The 13752-nt window shown below is 42.5% G+C and overlaps 1 protein-coding gene across 1 annotated transcript; it reads right to left on the bottom strand.

The window, feature by feature from the left end:
• Positions 1-3312: 3312 nt before the first annotated feature.
• LOC121026334 (NACHT, LRR and PYD domains-containing protein 8-like) lies at positions 3313-8753 on the bottom strand. Its single transcript, XM_040469197.1, is given in 5 exon segments — positions 3313-3685; positions 3916-4159; positions 4162-5142; positions 7013-7087; positions 8270-8753. Coding segments are annotated over 5 exon segments (1965 nt in total). The 5' UTR covers positions 8562-8753.
• Between the last annotated feature and the right edge of the window lie 4999 nt (positions 8754-13752).

The following is a 13752-nucleotide window of genomic DNA, read 5'->3' as shown; positions in this document are numbered from 1 at the left end:
GACTGGCAAAAAACAGTAAGGAGAAGACAGATGGACGGTAACAGCAGTGGATGAGGGACTGGAGTTCTGGGAACTGGTGGCTACCTGCTGGAGAGGGTGCAAACAGGTGCAGAGATGCTGGAAACAAGCAGGTAAAGTGGAACATGGACGCTGTCCATGACCCAGAGATCCTACTGCTGGAGCATTCATCACAGTGTGTGTGTGTACAGCCCAAACCTCAGCGGCCAGTAGATGGTGCATATTCACACACACGTGATCATCCAGTAGTGAAGGTGAATAGATTTCCAAAACCACTGAGCACGAAAGTGTTGGTTGATCAGAAAAAGAACACATACTAAGCTGAGGCCACTTATGTGAAATTCAAAGCAATGAAAAACTGTGTGGTGCTCAGTTTAAGAATACATGTGTGGGGGGCCTGATCAGCCTAATTCGAGGTGGCTATCATGAGGTGGGGGGGCAGGAATCAATACAATTAGTGAGGAAGGAAAATAATACTGGTGAGCCTCTAGTTCATAAACTAGATGACAGATATATCAGGCTCACTATAATTATGTATTCCAGGGTCTTGGGTATAAATGTGTACTTTTATGGAGACATTCTTGGTCTGTCCTCATGGACCTGTCTACGTAATTATATCAGTCACCAGGCTTAAGTTGGCACACATTCCCCCATGACTGCTTTTCTCCCAGAAGCACTCAGTTCACCACACAAATGAACAGCAGTCATGACAATAACAGAAAGATTTATGACAGCCTCTCCAGCTGGGCCACGGACAGGTAATATTAACCAAATGTCTCCAGGTAGCTACTTCCTAATATTAGTGTCTTTGAGTGTATGTTACTTCTGAGATGCCTGGCAATATCAATCCAACTTTTAGGGTTAAGTGAGCAGTCTTCCAGGCTATGGAGGCCACAGAAAAATGCCCAGCCTGAGCCCCTGGGGAAAATGGTACCCATGTAGACACATAGATCCCATGAACCATCTCACATTCTTGTTTTTCACACAGAGTGACTCCAGGGGTTACTTCCATCCTTTCCAGCAGGAAAGCTTGTACCGAATTCAGCATCTTCGTTACAGATGATCAAATAATATACACTTGGGGTCAGACCCAACTGGTATGGTCTTGCATCTGGGCTCTAACTATGAGGCAGGGACTCAATTCAGCCCTTGAAATACAGCTTCTTTTTACATTCATCTGACAAACAATCTTCAAGATGAAGGACTGAGATTTCAGTCATGCGAGACAAGTCTTCCCATGTCACGCACCTGCCATCTTGCCAAACTAGGTTTCCATCTCAAGTCGATCGCTACCAAACTACTGTGCTGCCCTACCTCCAGTCTGGCCACCTGAGCCTGTTTCCGTTAAATGTCGAGATTATCCAGGCTCCACTCAGCTCTGACAGGTGTGAAGGAGCAGAGCTGGCAGATGGAAACAAGAGACTGCTCAAGTTGTGTCGGTTCAGCGTCACACACAGAGAGACTGGTCGGGATGCCGAGCACTTGGGTGCTGGTAGATGTTCAGCCATTGACTCTGGAGAACAAAAGCCCTGATGTGCAATGTCTACCAATGTCTAGTGTGAATGCTCCCACAGTGGCTGATTTCAAGCTACCAACGTCAAGTTGTTGGACGCACAGTTGGGGAGAGATGTGCAGGAGCACCCCACCACACAAATGCAACAACCTCAGAAACACATACTGGGAGTTGGCAAACTATGGCCATGGGCTAAGTCTGGCTGGCCACCTGGTTTCGTACAGCTTGTGAACTAAGAATTTAGAAAACTTTTTAGGGGCGCCTGGGTGGTTCAGTTGTTAAGTGTCTGACTCTTGATTTTGGCTCAGGTCATGATCTCACATCATGAGTTTGAGACCCATGTCAGGCTCGGCGTTGATAGCTCGGAGCCTGTGTAGGATTCTCTCTCTCTACCCCTCTCCCCGCCTCAAAATACATAAACATTAAAAAAAAAAATTTAATGGTGAAAAAAGATCAAAGAACAATACTTTGTGACACATGGAAATTAAATGAAATTCAAATCCTGTGCCCATAATAAATATTAGTAAATTATATAGTGAATAGAGTTATTAATAAATTTTTAATAAATTAATAATAGCTATTAATAACTTGTATTATTCACAGATGCTTAACAACTTAATAATAATACAGTTTTATTGGAACATAGCCATACCTATTCATTTACATATTGGCCATGGAAACTTTAGACCTATAACGGCAGAGTTGAAAAGTCATGACAAAAGACTGTATGGCCCACAAAGCTGAAAATACTTATCTGGACCTTTATAGAAAAAGTTTGCTGAATGCTGGCATCAATAATAGTATAGTAAAGAAATTAGGAGGTGATGAATTTTGATAATCTATTATTCTTTTTTCTTTTTTTCTTTTTTTGGTGAGCTCTATGCCCAATATGGGGCTTGAACTCACCCCACATGCTTTACTGACTGAACCAGCCAGGTGCCCCTAAATTTGTTTTTTTCATATAGTTTATTTAATTGTAAGTCTGTATAACTTTGTAATAATGGCGTTTGAAAATCATGCATAGAAACTAGAGCCCAGCTGGTTTTTCTTTTCTAGTGCCATGCTAGCTGCTCTTAACAGGACAAGGTAACATTCGTCGTAAGGTGTATGTAACCCAATGTGAACTGCATCATCTAAAGTGTTAGCCATCAAGTAAGACCAAATGTTTCTGTCACTGAAGTGTTCTGAACTATACCTTGATGTTTAAAAGCAAAATCTTCAGCTCAGGTCATGATCTCATAGTTCGTGAGTTTGAGCCCTGTGTTGGGCTCTGTGCTGACAGCTGGGAGCCTGGAGCCTGCTTCACATTCTATGTCTTCTTCTCTCTCTTACCCTTCCCCCCCCTAAAAAAAAACCAAATAAACATTAAAAAAAATTTTTTTTAAATGCAGTGCTCAGTAGTCACACGTAGCTAGTGGTTCACTTATTGGATGGTGCATTTCCACTCTCACAGAAAACTTCCATTGGACAGCACCTCCCTAGAGACTAATGAGCTAGAGACACACAGAAGTAGGGGGGACAGATGCAATGTCCCCATGTAGAAGGGGGGGAGGGGATGCAGACTAGAGATAAAGAAGGTAAACAAATCACTTTGCTTCTCCAGGATTCTCCTGGTTTTGGCATGCAAATCTGCATCCTGGGAGCACCTCCTGTCCTGGTTTTAAAATGGAAAGTCCCTTGTGTAAGGGACCACCTCAGGACAGGTGGTCGCCCTGGATACCGGGAGGACCGCAGGCAAGGTCCCTGGACAGGTCAGGCTGCCCAAGCAGAGAGGAGAGCACTCACTCAGTGGAACGGAGGGATTCTGGGTGGGGTGTGGACACTTGGGTGATGGTCAGGGTGATGGTCAGTTCTAGACACCACAGGTGTCTACAGTGCTTCAGACAAAAAGCAGACACCTGCATGTCTTTGACCTTGCTGATGGTCAAAGCAGCTTTCTGACAATCATTTAGGATCTGGCTCACAAGTGCCTCCTCCTGGGTTTCATGCAGACAGTACAATAGCTGTGGGACGCCGTGGTGTGGGGTTGGGGGGCCAAATTCATGTGACAGGGCTACAACTTCCAACAGCTTCTTTCTATTACTCAAGGTCAGCTTGCCTCGGGATGACTTCTCCGCGACTAAAGCCCATGTTTCATTTAAAAGGCCGAACAGGGGGGCGCCTGGGTGGCGCAGTCGGTTAAGCGTCCGACTTCAGCCAGGTCACGATCTCGCGGTCCGTGAGTTCGAGACCCGCGTCGGGCTCTGGGCTGATGGCTCAGAGTCTGGAGCCTGTTTCCGATTCTGTGTCTCCCTCTCTCTCTGCCCGTCCCCCGTTCATGCTCTGTCTCTCTCTGTCCCAAAAATAAATAAATGTTGAAAAAAAAATTTAAAAGGCCGAACAGGAAAAGCCCCATCGGAGCGAGATAGTTTTTCTTTCTTCCGGGGTAGGCTATCAGGTGCGTGACGTAAACGCTGTCCAACACCTGGAAATTTCTGAGTCTTTGCGGGGAGGAGAGGATATACCACAAGGCAGCAAAGAATTCCTGGAAGCTCATGAAGGCAAAAGTGTAACAGTCTTGGTCACCTGCAACCCTTTGAAAGATATTCACACGGAGAAAAGTGGCAACGGCGGTCTCCTCCAGCTTGGCTCCAGGATTTCTGGGTCAAACACCCATTTCATGTTCCACATACCCTCTGCAGCCAAGTAACACAGACCTCTCAGATTTTCTTGGTGAGTGTAGCTGGGAAGTCCTCCAGCCTTGGTGGGAAATAAGCCAGACAGATACTGGACGAATAGAGCCATGGCGTTTGGATACACCTGCCTGAGATCTGCTCCTCTCTCCATCTGCTGCCTCAGACAAGAGCACACCATCCAGCAAACCACAGGGACCTGGCACGTGGACAAGAGAATCATGTTTCCCATGACAAAACTCAAGGCTTCATCAGCTTCCCTCTTGTTTCTGAAATAGGTCTTGAAACACTTGCCTCTTTCTGCCATACCAAACCCTGTAAGGGTTATAAAAGAGGGCTGTTTTAGGAAGGGCTTAAGTTTTCTCCGAGACGTGAACCTCAGAGTGATCAGTATAGTGGCTTCAGGAAGCATTCTTTTGCTCAGCAAACTGGTCAGCAGGATAGACCCAGGCAATTTCTGGCTCTAGTCCTCACTCAGGTCAGTTGGTCTATCTGTGAGGGTCAATGTTACCTCCTCAAAGCCATCAAAGAGGAGCAGAAGTTGGTCTGGTTTGGACATAATCTTGGACATGAGAGCTTTTGACCCTGGCCACTTATGGGCAATCAGCTCCGAGAAGCTCTGCTTGGCTACCTGGGCCACTTCCCGGCAATGGATATAGAAAGCACACCAGAACTTATGGGGGTAGAACTTGTTTTGTGCCCACTCCAACATCACCTTTTTAGCTAGGGTTGTTTTTCCAACCCCAGCAACTCCCTGTAGGACCACAGTCATGGGCTGTCTCCCTTGAGGTCTTCTGGGAAGAAACAGACATGGTAAGAACCTCTTGTGTCTCTCTATTTCTTGGTAGAAGAAGTCTACATGGTTCCCAGGCCAAGTGGTCTTGCTACATGTTGTGGAACACTCATCGATCACGTGCAGTTTGTACTCTTGTATTTTATCTAGATGAGCAGGATGGGAGAAATACAGATACGACATCAGGGTTATCTGCAATAACTAATTGAACAAAAAGAAAACTAACCTTGATGCCTACATCAAGCCCCACAAGACACCTGCACACGCCATGCACTTTTCTGGAGAGCACTGCAAAATTTTAGAAGCTGCAAGTAAACAGGAGAGTCCACTTGAAGTGGCTTAAATAGAACAAGGATTGCTTTTTATTAAAGAAATATGGGGAGGGTGGTGTAGAGATGTTGAAATCGGTTTGGTGGTTCTGAAGCTTCAGGGCCAAGTAACATCACATTTCTATGAGCCCATTCTTCATATTTCTTGCCTCGTGAATAAGACACTGCTATTGTAGCTATGTTATTGTTATGTAGTTGGTTATGGCATTTGTATTCAAAGCAGAAATAGTGGGGAGGAGGGACATACTAACAGCTCATGTCTACTTTTATCAGTACAAATTCATGAACTCAGGAGATTTTTAATTATATCTTATGGCCTAGAGTTGTCAGATGGTTAACCCCAATTTTAAGGGAGTCTGGAAAAAATATTTCCCTTAAGGCTGGTCACATTTTACCCCTAATTGAAACTGGATTCTGTTAGCACATGAGATATGGGGTCAGGAGTTAACAGGATCTGTCACAACCTTCATCCCAACATGTGATTCTCTTCCTTTCTTTCTTTCTTTCTTTCTTTCTTTCTTTCTTTCTTTCTCACTCTCACTCTCACTCTCACTCTCACTCTCACTCTCACTCTCACTGTGTCTCTCTCTCCCCTTTCTTCAACAGGAAACTTTACAAATTAGACATGATGTCTGGTACAATTGCATTCCCCCCCAGCCCCAGCTGATGGGTAGAAGGAAGCTTACTACAAGTTCAAGATCTATGGACCTGTTAGCTCTATGAGGGTAAGCCAGTCACAGAATCTCAGCCTCCAGCCTGCCATCTCCAAAATAAAATAGGGTTTATGACTCTGTCTGAGACTGTGGTGTCAGAACTATAAGCCCTCCAGTGTTTGTTGAACAGGTGAAATTTAACTGTGCTAAGGCTGGAGTTGGGAAACCCACATCCCACTTACTACATGCTTTCACGGCAGGTAAGAATGCTGGCCTTGGGCTCTTGGTTCCTTTTGACCTCGTCTCTTCACACAACCTGACTGAGAAGCACAAACTCAATTCGCACAAAAATAATTTGGGTTCTTTGTAGAATCTGACTTCTGATGGCCCAGGATGGTGGAATGAAGAAGAGGACGGAATAAGAGATGCGCTGTATTTGTCTGCCTACCAACCATTCCCATTCTGGCAAGAGCACTACCATGATTCTTTAGGGAAACCTCCTCTTGCAGCCCCAGTTTGTTAAATTGGGCTGTGGGCTGGTCCTATTACCAAGCTCTCTCTGAAGTGCATGAACCAGTCTTAACCAACCAGAGCATTTCATCACATCATTCATTCATGAGCTTGGGACCTCAGTTCATTAGATGAGTCAGTTCTAGGATGAGTGCTGGAGAAATGAGAAAATACTCCTCTTTCTGCTGATGCTAAGTGGGTACAATGTATGTGTAGGGTAGCTGGTGGTCAAGATGGCCACCGTGGCAGGAGACACTACTTGAAACTGGGTCCCACAAAAGAAGAGGGAGCTAGAAGGACAGAGCGATGTCTCAAGTATGTAGCCGGGGCCCCTGCCTCCATCTGGGCTGGTGGCTGGACTTTGAGTTATGTGTGTCCCCAACTACTCTTTTTTTCTTAAGTTCTGATTCATAGAAGAGATGCTGACTTACTCATTTATAATCTGCCCTGCTTCAGGAACTGAGCTTCTCACCCTAACCCACAGCCTATGTTCCTCCAGGCTTTGTCACGATGCCAGCACATACCAGATTCTCTTTCCTCCATATTCACTGGCATTTCTCTTGGGTTTGCGTCTGCTGTCTCCAGTCTGGGTAGAATGTCTGGAACAGACAGGGAAGGAGAATATTCCACTGGAATGACTGACAGGACAGGGAAAGCCATGTAGAGGGGATGGGATCTTTCAGGATGGGGGCAACAATTCACCACCTTAGTCCAGGGAGAAGAACATTGTCTTGACCCCATCATGCCATTAGGAAGTGAGAAAATGGTGCTGTTTTAGGATGTACTGAGGAAGGTGTTCAAAAACAAATTTATAGCCTAGCCAAACACAGAGGGAGAAATAAACACAAAAACACACACACACGTGTATGTGTATATAAAATATATAGACTTTAATATATATGTATGTTCACATATAGATGTATTTGTATAAATCTATGTGCAGATTTATATGTATGTGAACATAATCATATATATACAAATATACACATATAGTCCTTGATTCTTCTTATTCATGCCATTTATGTTCTATAAAATTACTGTGAACATTCAATTAGCCAATACTGCTCCCATGTGAATACAGAGATACCTTCTTATAGCCTCTGTCTACACATTTTTGACTCTTCAATCCATAACCATGGTCTATATTTGTTTTTGTTTAAAGACATCATATTCGACTATGCTATAACTCATGCCTGAATGAAGCTTACCCAACACATGTATTTTCTCTGTAAGGCATGTCCCGACCCTTTTGTGCTTAGGACACCAAATAGCACTCCACCACTATGCTTTGGGGATCAGGTTCAACAGCAATGGCACCAACAAAATACAAAAAAACACACAAAAAAGTGGCACTAAATAGATGATGGAAAAGACACTCGTTTGCAGGATGGGAACACAGGTAAGAAGGCAGAGTATTGCTTTGTTCGTCTGCAGTTGGGAACATGTGCATTCAATTGTCCTCCATCCTGCATGTCTGTAAATGAGCATCAAAGTGCCACCATTATTGATTTCGGAGTTACAAACAAATTTTAGTGAGTAGGCAGATTCACAAACATGGGATCTATAAGTAATGAAAATGGGCTATAGATAGGTCCTAAATGAGCAGTATCTGGTTAAGTTTGTTGTTGTTGTCAATATGCTCATATGATGGTCTTTGCCTTTGCACTCAGTCATCATCTTACTCCACTGTTTACCTTCTTATTCAGTATGGATAGCCAGTAAAGTATTCGGTTCTTTAGCACTGAAACCCATCCTCATTTTTATACCAGATTATTACTTACCATTTAGCTCCATCTGTACCTGAAGACACAGTTCTGTCTGGTTCATCTTGGCAAAGATGTCACGAGTCACATCCCAAGCCAGTCGTCCAGGGAAGTACTCCATCAAGAGATGAACCACCTCCCCCCATCTGGCTGTCTTCACCTGGTCCCAGGTGATCTGGACAGAGCCAGGTCTGGGGTTCTCATCCACTAAAAGCTGCTTGAACCTTTGTAGTTCCTCCTTGCTTAAATAGACCATGTACAGCATGACCCCATTTTCAAAAGGGGAGGAGGAGGAGGAGGCAGAGGACATCAAGGATGGAAACAAATAACAAGGAGAGGAAGAAGACGGAGCAGGAGGAAGAGCAGGAAAAAGGGCTAGAATTCTGATTCACATCACTTATTTTCTCTCAAGACCTAGAACCTTAGTGCCAGTGACAAAGACAACCAATTGGAAGAGAGAACAGACCAGACCTGTGGAGACGTGAAAATAGAAGAAAATGAAAACCCACCCAAGAGGATAAATTTATCAAATCCATATTTTATAGAGCATACTGTGTACCAGATACTATCTTACCTCCTTCCCCCCAAGTTTCTCTGTCCTGTGGAAGAACCCGGGGGCACATCCAGTGCTCAGGCTTAGTGTTTAGACTCAAATCCACTTGGTTGTTTTTATTCTCAATGCCACATATTGGCAAGGTGACTGGCCAAATTACAGGATCTCTCTGTGCCTCTTTTCTCACCTTTGATCTTGGGATCAGAGCCTACCTGCTCATGGGGTTGTGAGGATTCTCAAAGAGACAGATCTACAGGTACATTTGGGATAGTGCCTGGCACATCATAGCTAACACTTATTTGGGGCTTCTATCTATACCTGAGTTATTTTAGAGACTCAATGGGAATGTATAAAAAGCGCCTGGAATCAAAGGTGTGTTGTTCCTCCCCATTCATTTCCTCCACTGTCTCATCCTGTTCTTGTCTTCCATCATGGTTATCATGGGAAAGAAGTGGAATGTGGAGAAGAAGAAAGAAAACAATGAAGTCACTGGTGGGAGAGGGGCTTACTTCTTGGTCTACCTGCTGCTCACATACAATTACTTCTCTGAGTTATTTTTGTCACCACATTTTAATTCTCATCCCCATCACCTGAGAACTTCCTGCATATGTCCTTTAAGTCATTATGTATTTAAGGTACCAAAGTTTTATCACCTTCAATTAATTCACTGCAATGGTTCTGGATAATTGTAAGTTCCCTGTGGATGACAACTTCCCCTTAAATTAGCACTCAACCTTCACCTCCACTCTTGGATTCTGTCAATTCCTGATATGCGAGCAAAAACGCCTACATTAAGAAAAAAAAAAGATTTCAAACAACCCAACTTTACACTTCAAGGAACTAGAAAGAACAAACTAAGCCCAAAGTTAGCAGAAGGAAGGAAATAAGGAAATAGTAAAGTTCAGAGAAGAAATAAATGAAACAAAGACCAAAAAGACACCAGAAAAGATCAATGAAACTAAGAGTTGTTTTCTTTAAGTTTTTTAAAATGTTTATTCATTTTTGAGAGAGAGATAGAGTGTGAGTGGGGGAGGGGGAAGAGAGAGAGGGAGAGACAGAGTCCGAAGCAGGCTCCAGTCTCTGAGCTGACAGCACAGAGCCTGACATGGGGATTGAACCCATGAACCGTGAGATCATGACCTGAGCCAAAGTTGGACACTTAACTGACTGAGCCCCCCAGGCACTCCAAAAGTTTTTGTTTTCTTTGAAAAGATAAACAAAATTGACAATCTTTAGCTAGACTAACCATGAAAAGAAAAAGAGAGGGACTCAACATCAGAAACAAAAGAGGAGACATTACAACTGATACCACAGAAATACAAAGGTTCATGAGAGACCACTATCAACAATTACAACTCAAGAAATTGGATAACTAAGAAGAGATGAATACATTTCTAGAAACATACGAACTACCAAGATTGAATCACAAAGAAACAGAAAATATGTGAACAGATTATTAACAAGTAAGGAGGTCGAATCAGCAACTGAAAACCTTCTCCAGAAGAAAAGCCCAGGACCAGATTGTCTCCCTGGTGAATCCCACCAAACACTGAAAGAAGAATTAACACCAATCTCAAATTCTTCCAAAAATTGAAGAGGAAGGAACACTTGCAAACCCATTTTACAAGACCAGCATTACCCTATTACTTAAACTAGACAAGGACACCACAAGAAAATTACAGGCCAGTATCTGATGAACATAGATGTAAAAATCCTCAAAAATATGGCAAATTGAATTTAACATCACTGTAAAATGATCATATACCACGATCAAAGGGGATTTATCCCTAGGGTGCAATAAAGGTTCAACCTAAATCAATAAGCGTGATAAAACACATCCACAGAATGAAGTGTAAAACCCATATGATTATTCCAATAGATGCAGAAAAGGCATTTGGAAAGATTCAGTATCATTTCCCAATTAAAAAAACTCTTAACAAATTAGGTGTGGATGGAAATTACCTCAACATAATAAAGGCCATACATTAAAAGGCACAGCTAACACCACATGCCACCATGAAAAGACAAAAGCTTCTCCTTTAAGATTGGGAACAAGACAAAAATGCTGACTCTCCCACTTCTGTTCAACATAGTACTGGAAGTCCCAGCCAGGAGCAAGAAAAAGCAAGCAAAAGGTATCCAAATGAGGAAGAAGTAAAATTATCTCTGTTTGCAGACAACATGATCTTACAAATATAAAATTCTGAAGACTCCACCAAAAAACTACTAGAACTAACAGACAAATTGAGTTAAGGGTGTAGAGTACAAAGCAAATACACAAAAATCAGTTGTGTTTCTATATATTAAGAATGAAATACCTGGAAAAGAAATTCAATAAACAATTCTGTTAACAATAGCATCATAAAGAATAAAATGTGTGGATACAGATTTCATCCAACAGGTACAAGATCTGTATGCTGAAAACTATATGACACTGATAAAAAAAAAAAAATCAGGGGCGCCTGGGTGGCGCAGTCGGTTGGGCGTCCAACTTCAATTCAGGTCACAATCTCGCGGTCCGTGAGTTCGAGCCCCGCGTCAGGCTCTGGGCTGATGGCTCAGAGCCTGGAGCCTGTTTCCGATTCTGTGTCTCCTTCTCTCTCTGCCCCTCCCCCGTTCATGCTCTGTCTCTCTCTGTCCCAAAAATAAATAAACGTTAAAATAAAATTTTATAAAAAAAAAAATCGAAGACACAAATACATGAAAGGACATCCCATGCCCTTGGATTGGAAGAATTAATATTGTTAAATGTCCACACTGCCCAAATGCATTGTAATCCCTATCATAATTCCAATGGCATTTTCTACAGAAATAGAAATAGCAATCCTAAAATTTGTGTGGAGCCACACAAAATACCCTGGATAGCTAATGCATTCTTGACAAAGAAAAACAAAGTTGGAGGCATCACACTTCTCAATTTCAAGCCATATTACAAAGCTATAGTAATCAAAACAGTATGGTACTCGTGTAAAAACAGAGACCAATGGAACAGAATCAAGAGTCTAGAAATAAATCCATGCATATATGGTCAACTGATAATTGAAAATGGAGCCAAGAATATTCCATGGGGAAAGAATAATCCCTTCAATAAATGTTGGGAAAACTGGATACCCACATGCAAAACAATGAAGTTGGACCCTTATCTTACACCATATGCAAAAATTAACTCTATATGGATCAAAGATGTAAATGTATTACCTGAAACTGTAAAGCTCTGAGAAGACAACATATGAGAAATTCTCCTTAACATTAATCTTGGCAATGATTTTTGGGGTGTAACACCAAAAGCCTAGGCAACAAAACAAAAATAAACAAGTGGGACTATATCAAACCCAAAAGCTTCTGTGCAGTAAAGGAAACAATTGAAAAAAAGAAAAGGCAGCCTATGGAATGGGTGAAAATATTTGAAGATAAGGATTAATATCCAAAATATATAAAGAACTCATAAAACTCAACAACGAGATAATAAAACCAAAACAAACCACCAAACAGCAACAACAACAAAAACCAAAACCCCATTAAAATGGGCAATGGATCTAAGTACACATTTTTTTCCAAAAAAAATGTACCAATGGCCAAAAAGTATGTGAAAAGATGCTCAACATCACTACTCACTAGGGAAATGCTAACAAACCATGAGATAGTCTCTCACACCTGTGAAGATGATTATTCTCAGAAAGATAAAAGACAGCGTGGGTTGGTGAGGAGGTGGGGAAAAGGGAACCCCAGTGCCCTGCTGGTGAGAATGTCAACTTGATGTAGCCACTGTGGAGAACAGTATGGAGGCTCCTCAAAAAAATTAAAAATAGAGCTACTTTGTGATCCAGCAATCCCACTTGTGGGTATACAAGAAAATGAAATCAGTATCTCAAAGACCTATTTGCACCCACATGTTTGCTATTGCCAAGATACGGAAAAAATCCAAGTGCCTATGGATGGGCAAATAGATGAAGAAAATGTGGTAAATGCACAATGGATTAGTATCCAACCATTAAAAAGAAGGAAGTCCTGCCATTTGCAATTTGCAACAATATGAATGAATCTGGAGGACATTCTACCAAGTAAAATAAACCAGAAACAGAAAGGTAAAGACTATGATCTCACTTATCTGTGGAATCTAGAGTGTTGAACTCATAAAACCAGAGAGTATAGAATGGGAGGGGGGTTGTCTGGGTTTGGGCTTAGAGAAAATGGGGAGATGTTGGTCAAAGGGAACGAACTTTCAGTTACAAGATGAATATGTTCTGGGGAATCTAATGCACAGCATGGTGACCACAGTCTATCACATACATCCTGTCTCCTCCATTTTACAAAGGAGAAAAAGGAGATTTACGTGGGTTAACTAAAATCAGCCAAAGCCATGACAGAAACCAGCGATTGGAGCCATGTCTCATTCCCAGCCCCATATGCCGAGCCACGTGGCTGAACTGACAAATATCTTTATCGATAAGGAATATTTGGGGAGAGGTGGTGTCAAAGAATTCCTTAATCTTAGCTGCCTCCTGTACTTCTCTGTGCCTCATTCTTTCTCCTTTGTGATGACAGCTTTCTCGATTTTTTAGAAAAATTGTATCAGCTGATGGCTGCTGTGGACCTCTGAGCCCCGAAAGACCCATTGATATTTCCTTCAGGCTCAGCTCAGCTCAGAGCTGGTCATTTTCAAAGGTGAATCTCTAGCTTTGCTTTACATCTTTAATACTGGACAGCTGGACTTGGTGAGCTCAAGTGTCTGTCACTGTAACTCTAAGAATGTGAGATGATGCAGACAATAGGGGCAGGAGAGGGAAAAAAAAAGATGACACTCACCCCAAAAGGAAATAGGTTCCCTAGATCCTTCCTGTCAGATACATCTCCCAAAGCAGACAGAAAAGCACTTGGTCTGCCCTGCCCCCAATCCTAATAGGTTCCGAGGAGTGTGTGTGTGGGGGGGGATCAGGGGAATTAACAT

This window comes from Herpailurus yagouaroundi, unplaced genomic scaffold (genome assembly GCF_014898765.1).
Source record: "Herpailurus yagouaroundi ecotype Mexico unplaced genomic scaffold, PumYag 80378, whole genome shotgun sequence".
Classification (NCBI taxonomy): Eukaryota; Metazoa; Chordata; class Mammalia; order Carnivora; family Felidae; genus Herpailurus; species Herpailurus yagouaroundi.
The sequence above is the reverse complement of the archived record's forward strand: the minus strand, read 5'-3'. Positions and strand labels throughout refer to the sequence as shown.